Source organism: Silurus aristotelis (genome assembly GCF_946808225.1).
Source record: "Silurus aristotelis genome assembly, chromosome: 8".
Lineage (NCBI taxonomy): Eukaryota > Metazoa > Chordata > Actinopteri > Siluriformes > Siluridae > Silurus > Silurus aristotelis.
Window position 1 is genome coordinate 2514706 of NC_139581.1, and position 20173 is coordinate 2534878.

Sequence of the window (20173 nt, forward strand, 5' to 3'; positions counted from 1 at the left end):
TTTTATAACAGCAAATAGAGACTACATGTGAAATGGGATGTTTGGAAAAGCACAGAATCTTTTGGTCAGATGTCCACAAACCTTTGTTCATATCGTGTGTATGTATGTATGTATGTATGTATGTATGTTTGTATGTATGTTTGTTTATATAGATATATATATATATTTGCTTGCACACATCTGCTCATGTGCTCACTTCATTGCTTCTTTTGTGTTGCCGCTAGTCATTTGCTCTGTAACGCTTTAGAGCAGAAACAAGGTCTTGCTCTCAGTTTACATTCGAAACTAAACGTTTCTGTGGATCTTCCAACGATCCTGATGTGATAAAGGTCAAGAGCGAAATGTCAGAGAGGAACACAGTGCAAGAACAAACAGACTGCTGCTCATGCTCTATTAGCAGCGCATGGGGAAATGCTAAGTTGTGTGTGTGTGTGTGTGTGTGTGTGTGTGTGTGTGTGTGTGTGTGTGTGTGTGTGTTAGAAATGCTGTCTGTTACAGAAATAAATGTTAACTGGGAGTATGAGGTCATACCCATGAAGTAATATTATTTTATACATTTTGCGGATTGTGTTTGTAATTGTTATTGTAATAATAATCATAATAACAATATAATACACAATATAGCCAAAGGTTTGTGGACACCTGACTTGTGCTTTCCACATTTTTTTCCATTTGCTCTTGTAATAACTTTCACTCTTCTAGGAAGGTGTTCCACTAGATTTTGTGATGAGAAGGTGAGGAGGCCTGGGGTGCAGTCAGAGTTCGCATTCAATAGGGATGGAGCTATAAAGCAGAAGACCTTTTACTCTAATTCAACTCATGGAAGCTACAGCATCCAGAGACGTAGGAATTTAATTGTGTGGAAGGACTTTGTGGGGAAGAAGGGAGCTCAGTGGAGAACATTGTTATTGTGACTGATTTGGAAGGTCATGTGTTCAAATCCCAGTACCACCAAGCTGCCACTCTTGGGTCCTTGAACCTTTAATTACTCAGCTATATACTGAGAACTCCACAAAAATTTAAGAAGCACATCAGGCTGGAAGAAGTCTGGGTACTTTTGGATACGCTGTAAGTAAACAATAGCTGGAACACTACAAAAATGCCTGATCAGCGTTTTTTTTTTTTTTTTTTTCCCCTCATCTTAACAGGACGACTACATCCCGTACCCTCGGATAGAGGATGTAAGTTCTAACGCTGTCTCTCAGACTTCATACAGACTTCAAGCCCATGTCCATGATTATCCTCACAGTCATCCTGCTGTTGTTGTTTCTGTAGGTGCTGGAGAAAGGAGGACCGTACCCTCAGGTGATCCTGCCACAGTTCGGCGGGTACTGGATCGAAGATGCCGAGGCTCCTCTGGGAACTCCGACTTCCTCAGACAGTAGCTTCTGTGAAGAAGAGGAGAGCGATGACATGGGACCAGGTGGAGGAAGAGGTGGAGTAATGAGGGGGAGAGGAGGAGGAGAAGAAGGATACAGGCTGGAGAGCAACAGCACAGCACGAGCGTACCGCAAGCACTTTCTCGGGAGAGTGAGTATAGCGTGAATCAGACTGTGTTTGGAGAACTATTGGAACACAGGTTTATTTATTAATTAATTAATTTATTTTTGTTCTAGTTTGTTTAGTTCTTTCTTTCGTTCTTTTTTTTGTCTGTTTCTTTGTTTAGGTTTTATTTGTTTAGTAGAATGAATTTGTCTGTTTGTAGGTTTATTTATGTTTTGTTTGTTTTTTGTCTGTATTTCTTCATTTTTGTTTACAAATGAATGAATGAATTCGTTCATTAAGCTTTTTGTCTATTTTTATTAATTAATTAATTTTTGTATAATAATGTATTTATTAATTAATTTATTTATTTATTTGCGTTTCCTGACCTGTTCTGCACCATGAATACACACACACACACACACACACACACACACACACACACACACACACACACACACACACACATCACACTGATCTCTTCATCATGGCACCTGTTAGTGGGTGAATTTATTTATTAGGCAGCAGGTGAACATTTTGTCCCCAAAGTCGATGTTAGAAGCAGGAAAAATGGGCGAGCATAAGGATTTGACAAATTGTGACGTCTAGACGTCTGGGTCAGAGCGTCTCCAAAACTGCAGCTCTTGGGATGTTCCTGGTCTGCAGTGGTGAGAATCTATCAAAAGTGCTCCAAGGAAGGAACAGTGGTGAACCGGCGACAGGGTCGTAGGCGTCCGAGGATCACTGATGCACGTGAGGAGTGAACGCTGGTCCGTGTGGTTCCGATCTAACAGACGAGCTCCTGTAGCTCAAACTGCTGAAGAAGCTCAGGACTGTTTTGGCAGCTGAAAGGAGACAACACAATATTAAAAAGGTGGCCACAATGTAATGCCTGATCGGTGTATATGAAAATGTACCTCAACTCAACATAATAGACTCAGCAGGAACTGGTAAAACTATGGAAAATTGACATCAGTGGAAATGGTCATCTTTTCAAAATATACAAAAGTCAATCAAATAGAAATAATTTCCCAATTATAATAAGAAATTAAAAAAGGGTTCACCGCCGAGTCCCGGGTCCGATCCCCGGTCAGGGAACCAACCCCAGCCATTAGGGTTGCACAAGCCAGTGCACTCTTAGTGCCAGTCCCAAACCCGGATAATTGGGGAGGATGATCCGCTGTGGCGACCCCTAACGGGAGAAGCTGAAAGAAAGTTTATTAAGAAAAAAAAAGAATCCGTGTAATGTATGAAATGTATAAGAATCCAAAATTTGTATTAGTTCTGTGTGGCCCGGTAGCAAATGATCCACAGCTTGGTACTGGTTTGCGGCCCTGTGGTCGGGGATTCCTGCAATCCAGTACTGTTATACTGTACAGTCGTGTGTTAGGCTTTACACAGGCCACAGCTGATAACCTGCAGAAAAAAAAAACAAAGATGGCAGAGTAATTTCTGGAGCCATTTTCAGATTTCATACTCATGCATATTCATAAATCCTCCCACAATTCCTTTCATACAGCCGTAGAAACACTGGCCGGCCATTTTTACAATATGAAAGATCATCGTTCAAAACATTAATTACTCCGAGTTTATTGCGTGTACACGTGAACTTTATAGCTTCCTTTTTTTCTTCAACAATCCGAGGTCTAAAAGGTCAGCGGTGTCGAGATTAGCCATGTAATGGAAAACGCTTCGTCCACGGTGCAGTATAAAACCTGTCTCTTTGATAAGCAGTTTTTCTACTCGCCTCATTTACGTCTCATGGAGAACTCGAGTGAAATACGGGGGCAGAAGAAGAGGATACAGAGGGTGGTGGTGAGGGATACAGGATATGAAATGATGCCTGTAATATTGAAATCTCTTATTCTCTCTCCTGCTTTCACTTTATCTTTTTCTAATTCTTTTTCTCTCTTTTTCTTCTTTTTTTCCCCAGGAGCACATGAACTATTACTGCACAGGCAGTAGTTTGGGAAACCTCATTATGTCTTTAAAGCATGAGGAGGCTGAAAGCCAGGAATTTCTTCGTATTATGCTCAGGTAACACACACACACACACACACACACACACACACACACACACACACACACACACACACACACTGTGTCAATGAGTAATTGTTAAATGATAAACTGTGAGTTTGAACGTATTGGGAAACCAGACTTTTCCACCCAAATGTGGTTCTCCTCCAAACCTTTACCACAAAACTGGAGACTCACAATTGTGCTGGACGTCTTTGGATGCGATAGAAAGAAATTTTCCCTTCACTTGAATTTGGAAACGCAAAACTGAAAAAAGCCAGCTCCATGAAGATCTACTTGACATGGGTTGGAGTGGAAGATCTCCTGCTATAGAGCTCCAACCGCATTGAACACGACGAATGCGAACGCTGACTCCACCCCCAGGCCTCCTCATCACCTTCTCACCTACACATCAGCACTTTACATTCTTGTGGCTGAAGGAATCTCATACAACTCCCCACACATCTTCCCAGAAGAGTGAAGGCTGTTAACAGGAACTAAAAAAAAAAAAGCACATATCAATCATAAGGTTAGGTGTCCACAAACTTTTGATTCCGATGCTTTAAGTAACACATACACACCTTGTAGACTTACACTACATACAGTGAGGAAAATAAGTATTTGAACACTGTATCATACAAATAAATAGTTTAAAAATCATACATTGTGATTTCTGGATTTTTTTTTTTAGATTATGTCTCTCACAGTGGACATGCACCTACGATGACAATTTCAGACCCCTCCATGATTTCTAAGTGGGAGAACTTGCAAAATAGCAGAGTGTTCAAATACTTATTTTTCTCACTGTATATTGAGATGGGGTCCTGATAGAGTTTAATTGAATGGGGGGATTTATTGGAAAGATTCATACTGTCTTTACAGCAAGTGTGTTAGAGGACATTTTTCTTCATTTTTCAGGTCAAAGACAAAGACGCTTCATGAAAGGATTCCACTGGAGGGACTGCACCAGCTGCCCAGTGTTCCTCAGATAGCCAAGGTGAGGAACAAGTCCATGTTTATTATTATTAAAGTACGTATAGTACGTATTATATAGTATGTTGTTCTCTGTATCAATGCGGTTTGCATATATATATATATTAGGGCTGCAAATTAATTTTAACAGCACTAATTATATCAACGCACAATTAATGCAGCGCACATTTCTGTTTGTCCAATTTTATTTTAATGAAAGTATAAATAAATAAATATAAAAGGGTTGAAATTAAAACTTTCAACGCAACACGCTTTTATTCATGACGGCTTTTCTATACTCAGATCTAAAAAATACAAAATAAACGATCACTAAACATTTTTTTTTTTCTGATCCGCCTCGTTTTTTAAATCAAACACCAAAAAAAACCGCCATGGTGCACACATCTAGCAATTAAAACCGTCCGTGTGGAAACATAGCAAAAGTTACATTGGGTGTCCTGTTGTTTAACGTCATTTTCATCTTTATCTTATCTTCACTTAGAAAAAAAAAAAGCTGTAAATTAGTATGTGCAGAAAAGTTTCTTTTAAATGTATTATCATTTTATATAAAAGTAAGACAAATACAGTATTTGGGCCACCCACATAAATATATATAAATGTCTCATTGGCTGCGCTGTGTTTCAGCTGCTTTGTGATGATGTCACGGGTCTGAAGTTTAATCCTGTCCTTTACCCGAGGGTGAGTGTGTGTTCTGATTCGCTATTCTTTTCTGTTGATTCCATTAATATTGGCATCCTTTATTTAGGAAAAAGAAGGATTAAATATTGAAAGTAAATAAACACATTCAGCACATATTGTGAGTGTGGCACAGTGGGGGTAGTGCACTAATGGGGTAATGGGGTAGTGTTGCTACTTTAGAGCTCTGCTGTTTTCAATTCGCTAACGAGCCTTTAGGTTACAGTCTGAGTAGAGTTTCCTCCTGGTTCGGTGGTTTCCTCCTGCAGCCAAAAAAATGTGCCAGTAAGTAGATATGCTCTGATTTACACCCCCCTGTGTGAATAAGTGTGGAAATATCTGGGTTTGACACAGACAGACACAGACACAGACAGACAGAGAGACAGACAGACAGACAGACAGACCAACTAGGCTAATAAAAACAAACAAACAAAAAATAATAAATGTACAAGCCAACAGATACATATTGGTGATGCTGAATAAGCACCACTAATTAGTAAACAAATTAGAGGGAATGAATAAAACGAATAAATACATAATAATAAACTAAAGAAAACAAATGAACAAAAATAGACAGACAGACAGACAGACAGACAGACAGACAGACAGACAGACAGACAGACAGACAGACAGACAGACAGACAGTCAGTCATAATTTTCAGAAGTTCTACCTGCTGAATGTTTTGTGTTGGTTTGGTAAACAGGGATGAGGTTCTGCTCTATTTCCAGCGACATCTGGACTAATGTGTGTGTACCCCCGGGTGCTGTAAAGTCCATCTGCTTCTCTAATGCCCACAGGCTGTGTGTGTGTGTGTGTGTGTGTGTGTGTGTGTGTGTGTGTGTGTGTGTGTGTGTGTGTGTGTGTGTGTGTGTGTGTGCATGCGCGTGTGAAGGTTTTTTCACATTGCCTGGATCATCTCTGGACCCAATTTGGTCTCTCAGCCATGGCCAACACAAAGCTCCTCCTGAATTATAAAGAATCCTGACACACATATGCTCTTCCTGCTGTCTCTGTCTCTCAGTCACTGTCAGCTTTTTTTTTCCTTCTCTCATCCCTCAGGCCTCTCAACTGATAGTCGGGTTCGACGAGCATGAAGTCAATAACACCTTCAAGTTCGGGGTAATATATCAGAAGTTTGGGCAGGTAAGTGAGGAGGGAAGTTATTTGAATGTGTGACGATTGGGACGTGTGCAGGAACATGGCACGTCAGCTTTTCCAGAACTTTTTTCTTTTTTTTCCGTCTCAGACGTCTGAAGAAGAGCTGTTCGGGAACAACGAAGAGACGCCGGCCTTCACTGAGTTTCTCAGTGTGTTGGGAGACACAATAGAGCTGCAGGATTTTAAGGGGTAAACACACACACACACACACACACACACACACACACACACAAACACACACACTAAAATATTGGGATGTATTTGTGTCATAACATTTATTAAATTAAACCACAACATGCATACAAAGTGTTTTGTCAAAAGTATTCGGACACCTGATTTTTCCACCCATATGTGGTTCTTCTGCAACCTGTTACCACAAACTTGAAGGCACACAATTGTATAGGACATTTTTGGATGCGCTACAATTAAATCTTCCCTTCACTTGAAAACTATGAAACCCAAACATGACAATGCGCCTGTGCACAAAGCCGGCTCGATGAAGATACATGGGTTGAAATTATGTGGAAGATCTCCTGCTATAGAGCTCTGACCTCTTCAGACCTCCTCACCTCACCTACATCAGTACCTGATTTTACTAACACCCTTGTGAATGAATCTCACAAATCTCCAGAAGAAAAATCTAGTAGAACTTCTTCCCAGAAGAGTGGAGGTTTTTATAACAGTAAATGGGACTAATAAGTTGTTTAAATCTGATGTTCAGGTGTCCAGAAACATTTTGTTCTCACAGTGTATATAGTATTATGTTAGATTTATGACCAAACTCTTGATGTCACCCATATGAGGATGGGTTCCCCTTTGAGTCTGGTTCCTCTCAAGGTTTCTTCCTCATATCATCCAAGGGAGTTTTTCCTTGCCACTGTCGCCACGGCTGCTCATCAGGGACAAACGCACACCATTCACCTTCACTGTTGTTTTCTGTAAAGCTGCTTTGAGACAATGTCTGTTGTGAAAAGCGCTATACAAATAAACTTGACTTGACTTGACTTGACATGTTACATTTTTATATCGACTAATCAGAATTGAGCTTCGTCTGCAGTGTACATGTGTAACAAAGTGCATACTTTGCTGTATTTTGCTTTGGGCTTCAGGTTCCGTGGTGGTCTGGACGTGTCTCACGGACAAACAGGAACTCATTCGGTCTGCACTGTTTTCCGCAACAGAGAAATCATGTTCCATGTATCGACTAAACTTCCCTTTACGGAGGGAGACGTACAGCAGGTAGACACACACCATTTTTTTTTTTTTTAGCTTTCCAGTCTCAGAAACATGATGGTGTGACAGATCCAGAACATTTCACACACTCTTTGTTGCAGCTGCAGAGGAAGAGACACATCGGGAACGATATCGTGGCGGCGGTTTTCCAGGAAGAACCCACTCCGTTTGTACCTGACATGATCGCGTCGAACTTTCTCCACGCCTACGTGTTGGTGCAGCCTGAAAACCCCTGTACTCACCACACCACCTACAAGGTACTGATCGCACACTTCCTATGGAAGATCTCCATAACTGAGGCCAATGCGATTCGCATCTCGATGCATAGCCAACGATATGAAACATTAAAGATACATTTGAATACATGATACATCACTTGTGACTTAGCAGTGGGAAGATGCATGCGTAACCAGCACATGAAACTACAGTAACGTAGGCATGTGACCTAGCAAACCGCTCAGCATAGCGAGGAGAGATGATTTTAGGGTATTATTGTGACATCAGGCGACTTCATCAACCATAAAAGCAAAATCAGCTCATTTTTATCTAGGCATTATGTGGGGAAAATTGTGAGATGACACGCTTGTGAGGAGGTTGTAGCTAATTGGTTGAGGCATTGGACTTCAGATCTGAAGGTCATATGTTCAAATTGACAAAATTGTTAATTGACAAAAAAAAAATACAGCAACGTGAGTCGATTTCTGGATTCTTTTTTTGACGTCACGTAACACCGTAGACCCTGGGAAATCTTGTAAAATTACAGAGGCATAGGCGTGTGACGTGTCCAAACACTCGTCTGATCACGGAGAATCGTTTCGAATGGAACAAAATTACCTTGTTCCCCGCTACTTTGAAGGGAAACGATAAAGAACGTTGCTTTTTAAAGCTGTAGTGAGAGCACTTCTGATTTAGATGAAGATATACGTCTTCTACGTGCTCCTTTTACAGTTTATACATTTTTTAATCGAGAATTTGTAGTACTTGAATTCAGGTAGAAATATCAAAACACGAGAATGACTTTTTTTTTTTTTTTTTTTAATCCTATTAGAGCATCGCATTCCTCCAGTACGCATCGCATTCCTCTAACCCTAACCCTAACCCTAACCCTAACCCTAGATATAATTCACATAACAGCTGGATGTAATGTACAGTCTGAGCATGCTGATTTAACAACCTGATAGAACTTGTGCTTCAGGGTTCCTATAAAGAAAATATTCGAAAGCTAGTAACGTAACTGTAATTATAATTAACCCTATTTGTCTACAAGGTCATGTGCTTGTCCCAGATTTGTCCATCCTGGGATTAATAATTCTTTTTTTCTGATTCCAGGTTTCTGTCACGGCTCGAGAAGACGTCCCGCCATTCGGCCCAACTCTTCCAAACCCTTCTGTTTTTAAAAAGGTAATTGTGCAGCATTTTTCTCAGTCATTTCTTCCCATTTAAAGGATAATGGTGGCTCAGCAGTAAAGCGATTACATTGTACAATTACGGCATTTGGCAGACGCCCTTATCTTATGGGATTTGAACTCATGACCACCTGATGAGGCGGTAGCTTAATAGTTTAGGCTTTGGACTTTGGCTCAGAAGGTCATGAGTTTGCCGCCAATTCAATTATTCAAATCCAGTGTATCCAAAGCCTCATGCCGGAGTACAATAAGTTCAAAAGTTTGTGGACACCTCACAATATATATGTATGGGTTTTTTGAACATCCCATTCCACATTTAGTCCCCATTTGCTTAGGAGGCCTGGGGTGCAGTCAACATTCGCATTCACCACTTTCAGTAGGGCTGAAGCTCTATCGCAGGAGATCTTCCACACACTTTCAACCCATGTAAAAGGATATCTTCATGGAGCTGGCTGGAACAGTTTTGGGTCTCTTAGTTCCTGGCTACTGAATCCAAAGACACCCTGTACCATTGTACAACAGCCTTCAACTTCATGCGAACATTTGTGGGACGTATGGGTGGAAAAGGCTGGTGTCCAAATACTTATGATACTTACAATAAAAAGGAGGTGGTAAAACAATAAACTTTGGATCTGAAGGTCATAAGGTCAAATCCAAGCCACACCTAGCTGCAACACTTGGGCCCCTAAGTGAGGCCCTTAACCCTATATAAACAAGATAATTGTAAGCTTGGGACCATTATCATGTCACGCCACGGTCAGGTTTGATAAGAAGACAATGATGCCCAATGAGAGGAAGTTTGTATAAAAAAAAAAAGGTCAAACAAAATGTCTGTTAGAAGTGTCTAGAAGATCGTGCACAGAGAGTGTGAGTTTCAGTGCTTCCGTGCAGTTGCTCGTTAACAAAGTCTTTCTTTTTGACATCACACCTATGAGCTTTCTTTCGTCTGAGATATTAAATACCTCGCTAGACTGTGTCGCTCATTTGCCAAAACAATGGCACAATAAAAGCAGCACCATTGCAGGCTTCTGGAGATCAAGAACGATCAGCTACTCATCAGATACGGTTTTCCTTTGTGCTTCACAGGGCCCAGAGTTCCGTGAATTTCTGCTCACAAAACTGATCAATGCCGAGAACGCTTGCTACAAATCTGACAAGTTCGCCAAGCTGGAGGTGAGCGAGAACAACGCCGCAAGTTTTTTATTTAAATGCGATCATTATACTTATAGTAAGTGCTGTGGGTTATTTTGGTCCTGTGGAATCATTAGATGTTTGCCGATGTTTTTATCTGAAAGGGGCACTTCTTAGGGAGGGATAGAAGTATATAGAAGATAGACGAAGACATTGTCATTCAGGAACGGTTTTGAGGAGGCCAGTTGCTGGAGATTTGGGAGAGAAATTATTCTTGCTGCTCAACAGTCCTGGGTCTTCTTTGTTGGTTTTTCTGATGTGCTAAATGTTTTCAATTGGTGAAGGATCTCATAGTTCAATTGAAGGTAGAATTTCTTGCTCCTGCATCCAAGGACGTCCTACACAATCATGTGCCTTTAACTTTGTATGGTATTGTATTTTTTATATATTTATATACGTGCGTGTGTGTGTGTGTGTGTGTGTGTGTGTGTGTGTGTGTGTGTGTGTGTGTGTGTGTGTGTGTTTCAGGGACGGACGCGAGCGGCGCTCTTGGATAATCTGCATGACGAGTTGCACAGACAGACCCAGGCCACCATGGGAGTGGGTTCCGCCACAGGGGAGGACAAACTGGAGAACGGAGGCCATGGAGGCCTGCTGGAGTCCTTCAAGGTGAGCCCATCTTACGCTTTCAACAGATAAACCCAGAAAATGAAAGGTGTGACTCGGACCTCAAGATGATTTGTTTGTGCACTCCTATCCATCACATGCTTGAACAATGAGTTTCTCTTTCATTTTATCGTTTTTTTTTTTCCCTGCGATCTTCGGCTACTTTTACTCATTTCTGCCCTGTTCAGACTTTTCCGGCCCTGAATTAAGCTCCGCCCCCTGGGCCGATCATTGCCTTGGATTTATACCATTCAAATGACAGATTATAAAGGACCAACTCAGGAAGAAAACACAAATCTTGCCAGGTTTTTTAGCTGCATGGAAAATATACATTAAATTCTCTTTACTCTTCCAATGGGGTACATGCTTGTTACCCTTCTTCATGTACTGTTTATAAATCATATTTTTAAGTGTTATGAAGTATATACATAAGAAACATGAGGCATAATACAAGATACACGGTGTGGCCAAAAGTATCGGGACTTTTGTGGTTCTTCTCCAAAATATCCCCACAAATTTGGAGGAACGAAATTCTGTTCACTTGAAAACTAGGAGACCCAAAACCTGTTCCGGCATGACAGTGCTTTTGTGCACAAAGCCAGCTCCACGATCTGTTTTACATGGGTTGGAGGATATAGAAGGTCTCCTGCTGTAGAGCACCGTTCTCCACAACATCTAGTAGAACATCTATCCAGAAGAATGGAGGTTAGAAGCACGTATGAATCTTATGCTCAGGTGTCCACAAACTTTTGGCCTTACAGTGTAACTAGTATAACTATCCATACAGTTCAAAAACCTCCAAAGGATCTCAAGGGATAATCTTTGCAGAGAAACAGTGTATGACTTTGCGTACCTGTGTGTGTGTGTGTGTGTGTGTGTGTGTGTGTGTGTGTGTGTGTGTGGCTGTTTGCAGGCAGTGTGCAGGTGCGTGTCGGGTGTCGCGCAATCCCACACTGCTCACGCCGTGTTGATTTGCATAGCAGCCGTCACTGTCCTCTACAACATCCAGCTGACACAGATGCCCCCTGCTTGACCCTACACCACACACACACACACACACACACACACACACTCACACACACACTATCAAACAGGACATTGCTGATTTCTTTCCTTATGTCCGAGTGTTGCGAAAGGACCAAAACCCCAGTGGACCATGAAATGTTATGGTGGTAATAACTGTAATATCATTGTGAGCTGAAAGCACACAGTGGAAATAAAATCATCTGACACTCAAGGGGTCCGTTTTTCTGATATGATCCGAGACTGTTCGGTTCTCCGAAAGCTCATCCCGGAGCTGCTGTCATAGCAACAGGTTTCCGTAAGATCAAACCTGCTCAGGGTTTATAAGCAGAGGTGAGACAGGAAGTCATGGGAGGTGGGAGCGCCGTGGGAAAGATGGAGGACTTTTAATCAGAAGGTCGTGAGTTCAAATCCCAGCACCACCACTTTGGTGGGCCCATGAGCAAGGCACTTAACCCTCAACTATTTAGGTGTTTAAAACTGTAAGTCGCTCTGTATAAGTGTCTGCTAAATGTTTCTACAGATTTCATTGTGGTTCCTGGTGCTTTAATAAGGCTGTCAATTTCTTCATAACCTTCAACCTTCTGTGCATTGTTCCACTGTTCAGCCAACCCCAGTGGTTTCTAGTATCGATACCTACAGCCTTTTTAAGCAGTTTGTCAACACGCAAATATCTCCCACAACTCAATCACGTTCACACACATGCTCGAAGAACCCAGAATATAATTAACCAGGATTAGATGTTCCTGGATGTGTCATTTGATCTCGGATGTAGTTGGAGATAAATAAAAACAGGCCCCCAGAGGACGTGTCGTTGTTTCGGTTCCACTCTGAGGATTGTCAGTGCGCATGGCTCCATCTGCTGCCTGGATTTGGTGGTGACGTCCTGTAATGTCGTCTGTTCATGAGACACAAATATGAGTGTTCTTTCTTTCTGAATGGGGAGAAGGTGTGTGTGTGTGTGTGTGTGTGCGTGTGTGTGTGTGTCACAGAAAATGTGTATTAGTGCATGCAATTATCAGCTGGAAAATGTTGTGCACTGAAACATCAAAAAAAGGAAATATGGAGAGAAAAACTTAACTTTTATAACGGAAAAAAACTGAATCTCAGAATTCTGGATTATTTTCTTTTGATCTCATAACTTATTCCTAAATAGTGACTTTTTACATCAAAAATAAGTTTGTTAAAAATAATATATATTTTTTAATTAATATAAATTTTTCAAAATGAAGACTTCTCACAAAATCCTCACATGCCTCAAAAACTTGTTATTCTCGTATTTTTTATTTTTGTTATATAAAGATTATGATTTATTAAAAAAAAAAAAAAAAAATCGGAATATTGACTCATCTCGAAAAATATAACTTCCGGCTCACCTCAAGGTTCTGATTCTCTGATTATTTAATGAATTAAATAATTATTTCTAATGCAAATTTATATTAATAAATTCATGTATTTATTAGCTAATATTAAATTGCTATAAATCAATAATAATTTTTATTTAGAGGATGGGGCGGGAGGGGTATGGAGACGGATTATCCGCTGTGATAATGGGAGAAGAAAAAATAAGAGGATTTACGACCCCAATTCCAAACGTTTGGGACACTAAATGACGAAAAAAAGAAAAAACAGAATTCAAGGAAGGAACAGGGGTAAACCGGCGACAGTTTGTCCTACTAGTATCTGAAGCAGAATTCCAGCTGCTTAACAGTTTTGAATCTTCTATACCATATTTTAATTTCATGATGTGCCAAACGTTTTTAAATAGTGAAAGGTCTGGACTGCGGGCAGGAAAGTTTAGCATCTTCTACTACAAAGCCATGCTGTGGTCATAGAGGCATCGATGTTGCATAGATCATCAAAGATGAGACCTTTTTGAACTGAGCGCTGATAACAAGACAGATAGTCCCTCTCCTCTTTATTCTGGAGGATGTGGGGTACATGGTTTTCAAAAAGGTTTTATTAAAAGGTTTACATGGTTTTATTCAAATTTTGATTCGTCTGACCACAGACTTCGTCTATTGGATCATGTTCACATATGGCTTCTTCTCTGCATGACCTGAGAAGCATAAACATGCATAAACCTGAATTTGTAGATGATATGGCAAACTTTGTTCATAGACAATGCTTGTTTTAAAAGCAGTGTCACCCGAGGACCCAACGATCAACGATTTGTAGATGCAGATTTACGCAGATTGGTGTTTTGTCCATCCAGTTCTGTCCATCTTTACATATGAAAGACTCTACTCTCTAAGATATTTATACCCAATTATCTGAATGAACTGCTGCCAATGAATCTAATTAGATGGACAATGTTTCTTTTTACTAACACTTCCTTTTCCAGCCTTTTGTTGCCCCGTCTCAGGCGTCGAATGTAAAATTATATCAAGTAATGTATATCAAACTAATTCATACTAATTCTCTTTTCAGAAGACGGGACACGTCTTTCAGATTGCTGCTTCACACTATAGCATCTTTATTTTATGGTATTTCTATCTCTCTCTCTGTGTCTCAGAGGGCCATGCGTGTGAGGAGTCACTCCATGGAGACGATGGTGAGTTCTCACAAACACAAGGCAGCAGGAGGCGGAGTGCCGTCCAGTTTGAGTGGAGGAGGCCTACCACAGAGCAGTGCCGAGTGCACCAAGAGTACCTTCACGGTAAGAGAGAATCGTTCTACCTTACTGCAGTGGCTCAGTTACAGACTGAGTGTCAGAGTCAGAACATGCTGATATGAAATGTTTTTGGTGTTACTTTTAAATATGTAATGTAAAATGTACAGGGATGTGAAATGGCCATATAATGTAGATAGGAGATAGTTTTGTAATAGTGTTGTTACAAGTGAAGATCCTATTCCACATTTGGTTACTAATGTCAGGTGCTGATTGAGGTGAGGAGGCCTGGGGTGCAGTCAGCGTTCGCATTCATCATGTTTAATAGGGTTAGAGCTCTATAGCAGGAGATCTTTTATTTCAGCCCATGCATGTTTCCATAGAGCAGCTTTGTGTGCTGGGGCACTGTCATGCTGGAACAGGTCTGATCTGAGAAGACCAGTTGCTGGAAATTTGGGGGAGGAATGCGGTCCTATTCATATTTGATACACATTTCTTGTTCCCCAACAGTCCTGGGTCTTCTTTGTTGGTTTCATGATGAATTGCCAAATGATTTCAATTAGTCTGGACAATGATCAGGCCAGTTCAGAACCCGGACGTTTCTACTACAAAGTCATGCTATTGTATAAGATACAGTGTGCAGATTAGCGTTGTCTTGCAGAAATATGTAAGACCATCCCTGAAAAAAAGACGTTGTCTGGACGGAAGCAAATATTGCTCTAGAACCTGTGTATACCTTTCAGCATTGATAATGCCTGTCCAGAAAGGTCAGGTACTGATGTAGGTGAGAAGGTGAGGAGGCCGGAGGTGCAGTCAGTTTTCACATTCATCCCAAAGGTGTTCAATAAGAATATAGTGCTAAATAGCAGGAGAACTTCCCATTTATCCCATGCAAAGCATATCTGCATGGAGCTATAGAGGTTTGGGTTTCCTTGAATTTTAAATGATAAAGATTAAATTCTACTGATCCAATGATGTCCTGTACAAGTGTGTGCCTTCAGCCTTGTATCAGTTTGCAAAATAACCACATATGACTGAAAAAGTCAGGTTACATTGGTTCAAGTTTATTTCCATAGCGCTCTTTACAGTGGACATTGTGTCAAAGCAGCTTAAAAGAACTTTAGAATTAAAATAAATAATGTGTGTTTATCAATGATGATGAAGCCTGGGTGACAGTGGCAAGGAACCTTGAGAGGAACCAGACTTAAAAGGGAAACACATCCTTATTTGAGTGATATCAACAGTGTGATTACCAGTGGCGGGCGGTGCATTTGGTACCCGGGCCTTCAGTGGGGACGTACCCGACTTAATCCACCTCTTAATACCACCACTATCACGTCGCAATTATAGAAACCATCAATACAATACAAACACGCAATATAACAACACGTGGCATTACAGAGAGACGTTTCACATATGGAGGTGAAAACCATTTTACTAAAACAAGAAACCCCTTGAGATGACAAAAACATAAAAAATGTAAATAAAATACAATGTGCAGCGCCCCCCAGAGGCTGTAATCCAGTGGTACCGCTCGTATTCACTGGTCTGAAGGTGGAGAACAAACCCTTTCAAGACATGCTAGCTAGCTTCAGGGTTGATGACCTCCTCACCATGTCTAGCTTTTCAGAAAAATTGATTTTTAAGTATGTCTGAGACCAAATACATTTCTCTTCCTCCGTAGGCATAAAGTCTAACTCAGATGTATGAACATGTGCAGAGCTACACACGTGTTTTAACAGTCGAACTTGGCTGTAACAGTTTCCCTCTGACCAACCAATCAGAGGACGGAAAAAAGCTAACGCTATTCTGAGCCGGCGAGCTGCCCTTTGAGGAGAATCTGAAATCTGATTGGTTAAAGAAACAGAGCTGTGTATTAAGAAAACTATGGTAAAAAGGCCAGCAGTACTGACTCTGAAGGCTCTGGGCAGATCAGATTGACATGGCAGCACATAGAGGCTGAAATCTGATTGGACAAAAAAAATCTAACATACACGTATTGGAAGCAGTGCAGCCGAAAAAAACCCTACGTAAATTAATACAATTTCATGGAACGATTGTTAGAATTTAGGTTGTAAATGAAGGTCAGTGCTTCTGATAGTGTTTAGACCAGCAGAGAAGGTTTTGCTGACCCTGACCCCCCGCCACTGGTGATTTTATAAATCTTGAAACAATACAAAACACCGGAGAGTGAGAACTAACATGAGCACCAGAGTGTGTGATTGAGTAATGTCAGGCAACCTCAGGATGCCTTGGGTTTCAAATAGCATAGCATTACACTTTGCACATCTGTGTTACTGGATAAAACTTTCATTTGGTTTTGCACTAGGACCTTGTGTAAGAAGTACCTGATGTGTGTGTGTGTGTGTGTGTGTGTGTGTGTGTGTGTGTGTGTGTGTGTGTGTGTGTGTGTAAAGCCTCCAGCGTTATCAGCCAAGTCTCCCATGAAGAGTCCAGTGAAACGGCGTTCAGGCCTGTTTCCCAGGTTACACTCGAGCACAGAAAGTCCCACTGAGAGACATCCATCTCGCAGGTTCACACACAACACACACTTACCTGCATGATATAGCGTTTCGGAACTAGATCTGAGTCGCTAATCTGTTTTGCTTTTTTTTCCACAGTGATCATAAATCAGCAGATGTCTTTCCACACTCACAGGAAGTAAGGTCTGAGACTTCCTCTAACCCCAGCTCACCAGAGATCTGCACGAACAAGGAGAGGTCAGCATTACTGCAGTTACTGAACCACTACTTTATTTATGCAGTCTTTCCTAATGTGTGCATGCATGGTTTCACTTCCTCTAAACAGTCACTAATGACCTGCTGTTGCTCCCTCCTCATGCTCTCTGTTTGGCGTGCTGTGCAGGCCGTTTGTCAAGCTGAAGGAGGGCAGCAGCCGAAGCAACATCTCCCGTTCGTCCTCTAGCACCAGCAGCTTCAGCAGCACAGCCGGAGAGGGAGAAGGCCTGGAGGAGCTTGACATGGTCAGCAATTGATCATGAAACATATACACAATGAGATTTGGAACACACAACACAAGAATAAGCAAGCAATCGAAACGGGACACCGTATAGTTACTATACAACACATAACAGTTACAAAAACTCTACCATTTACCAAACGGGGCACATTTACAAGAACACATGCAGTAGTTACAATACACATCACAACTACCAAACACTGAAGAATTAACAAACACGGCATAACAACCAAACTGGGCCCAATCACCAAAGACAGCACTGTAGCATACTCTCTGGTTCCACGCTGGATGAAAGAGAGACAGGCGATAGTTCACCAAGCAGAGCTTTCTTTATTTACTTTCATTTTCACCCCAGCGCTTTCCTATACCAGTACTCACGCGGGAGCTCTCCCACAGTCTCGCGGATCGGCACGCTTTCTCTCTTTAGCGCCCGCCTGACTTTCCTCATGGACCGGCAAGCCTTTTCCTGGCGTCCATCCGAGTGCACTTGCCAGCCCTTTGGCGACCTTCCGCTTGTTTCTCTGCTTGGTGGCTCTCTCTCTGAGGCTGGTATCGCTCTCCTCTTTACTGGCGTAACTGCACTGAAACAGAGCACACTGATTAGTCTTATCCCCCTCACTCGCTCACCGCTGGCACAAGCACAATCGCCAGACACTGCCCAATCGCCAGACACTGCCCAATCGCCAGACACTGCCCAATCGCCAGACACTGCCCAATCGCCAGACACAGCATAATCCCCGAACACTGCCCAATCACCAAACACAGATACATTTTCAACACATCATTACTAAACAATTCACAGCACAATCACAAAACGCATCACAAACAACCAAACACATCACATCACATCACAGTTCACAACTACCAAACACTCATAGCTGCTGACCGAGCTAAGATCCAGTACCCTTTTTGCTCCCTAGACTGGAAAAGTCAAATTTCACCTGAGTCAAACGTGAAGGTTGGTTTCGACAAGCTGAGCCACGGGACCACGGTGAGTAAAGCAGCCAGTGAGGGTTGAACGCTTCAGGTAACATCGATTGGAGAAATGTCTGAGCTGCATTCTTCTCTGTTTCAGGGGCATTAAAAGAGACAAGAACGACTTCAAAGGAAGAGCAGGTAATTTATTTATTATTGTAGGTGTTTTTATGGCAAGTTTAAAAAATTTTAGTTGTCAGTTATCAGGCTACTACTCGATAGGGCCAAAAGTACTGGGACATCTGACTTTTGTGGATCTTTCCACAACACTGAGGAAAACAGTTGTATAGGTGGTGGACAGTATAGAAGTAAATGTAATCCGTTGCTGTACTTTATTTTTTCTACGTATCTGTACTTAACTCAAGGATTTTCCGATTGGGGAGACATTAACTTAAACTTCATTGCATTTTAAAGTCGGTATTTTACTTTTTACTCAAATACATTTTGCAAAATCAGTCGTTCCTCTTTATTTATGAGGATAAAAACCAGAGATGCAGACTTATAATGTGCAGTGCCCCCCAGAGGCTGTAATACAGTGGTACCGCTCGTATTCACTGGTCTGGAAGTGGTGAACAAACCCTTTCCCGGGCTGAAAACTGAGTTGATTAAACAAAGAGGACAACAGACAAGAGGATGATAGAACATTCGAGTCATAATAAATCATGGTACTTTGGATACTTAAGTAAATTTATAGGCAAATATTTTTGTACTTTTACTCAAGGGACAGTTTAAAGATACACTTTTCCTGAAGATACATTTTACTGACTGTATCTCTACTTTATCTAAACTACATACTTTGTATACTACACTTACACAACACTTACGAATCTTATGGGCAGGTGTCCACAAACATTTGGCCATATAATGCATCGATAAGGTCACTTTGTTGTTATGCTCGTTAATCAATTCAGAATCGTAACATTTGCAGCAACATGTGGCATGCAGCACAGTTGTATACTGGGTACTTTATTGATGTGGTGTGACTCCACGTGATGCATGAAACATTTCAAATAATGCGGCTCGGATCAGTCGGTTCTCTACAAAATGACACTTATCTCTTGCTAAAATGGTCAGACCTAGAAGTGTGTAATAAACTGGTGTGGTTCTGTTCATTTTAATTATAGGTCAATTCAATTAACTCATTTATTAATTAGTTAATTAAGTAATGTATTTATTTATTTGTTTATTTATTTTTCTTCTCACTTATAGGCAGTGTAGCTTAACTGGAGCCAAGAGACTTCGTGTCAAAGCGAGAAGGGAACTTTTCCATCTCCAACACACACACACATACACACACACAAACCTTTTGACGAACCGCACAAAAACGCACCTACATGCAAGCAGGCCACGCCGAGAGATGCCAAAGTGAGTCTTAACAGAAGCCACACACAAGACTGTTTTAAACCTTCGTGGTCGGAGCTGCTTCTCATCACACAGGTAGCAGATCATGTGCACAAATAAACAAACAAACAATTAATTGCATAATTACCAAATATATATATATATATATATTATGTATGTATGTATGTGTGTATATATATATATGTGTGTGTATATATATATATATATATATATATATATATATATATATATATATATATATATATATATATATATATGTATATATATATATATATATATATATATATATATATATATATATATATATATATATGTATATAAATAATCAGTGCCACCAATTATTTATTTATTTATTTATTTATTTGATGCACCGCAATTTCAGAAGAGGCATGTGTGATATATGATGTGATGTATGTGTTCCTTGTGGTGAAAATGGCTTTTTATGTTTATTAAATACGT

The 20173-nt window shown here is 40.8% G+C and overlaps 1 protein-coding gene across 34 annotated transcripts in view; it reads left to right on the top strand.

Moving 5' to 3' along the window:
- Window positions 1–19845, top strand: part of rap1gap2a (RAP1 GTPase activating protein 2a) — a 113291-nt gene extending 93446 nt beyond the window's left edge. For 17 of the 34 annotated variants that reach the window (XM_083547945.1, XM_083547916.1, XM_083547942.1 and 14 more), the window contains 19 exons: window positions 1149–1181; window positions 1276–1530; window positions 3416–3519; window positions 4420–4498; window positions 5119–5172; window positions 6230–6313; window positions 6417–6517; window positions 7438–7567; window positions 7663–7818; window positions 8891–8962; window positions 10054–10140; window positions 10627–10767; window positions 14303–14446; window positions 16816–16931; window positions 17020–17118; window positions 17264–17381; window positions 18298–18368; window positions 18453–18493; window positions 19562–19845. In XM_083547945.1, coding sequence (XP_083404071.1) covers window positions 1149–1181; window positions 1276–1530; window positions 3416–3519; window positions 4420–4498; window positions 5119–5172; window positions 6230–6313; window positions 6417–6517; window positions 7438–7567; window positions 7663–7818; window positions 8891–8962; window positions 10054–10140; window positions 10627–10767; window positions 14303–14446; window positions 16816–16931; window positions 17020–17118; window positions 17264–17381; window positions 18298–18333 — 1809 coding nt within the window. In that variant the 3' untranslated portion in view covers window positions 18334–18368; window positions 18453–18493; window positions 19562–19845. Of the gene's footprint in view, window positions 1–1148; window positions 1182–1275; window positions 1531–3415; window positions 3520–4419; window positions 4499–5118; window positions 5173–6229; window positions 6314–6416; window positions 6518–7437; window positions 7568–7662; window positions 7819–8890; window positions 8963–10053; window positions 10141–10626; window positions 10768–11677; window positions 12002–14302; window positions 14447–16815; window positions 16932–17019; window positions 17119–17263; window positions 17382–18297; window positions 18369–18452; window positions 18494–19561 lie in introns of those variants that run through there. The other 17 variants (XM_083547915.1, XM_083547944.1, XM_083547925.1 and 14 more) reach the window with 4 other exon arrangements.
- The last annotated feature ends 328 nt before the right edge of the window (window positions 19846–20173 follow it).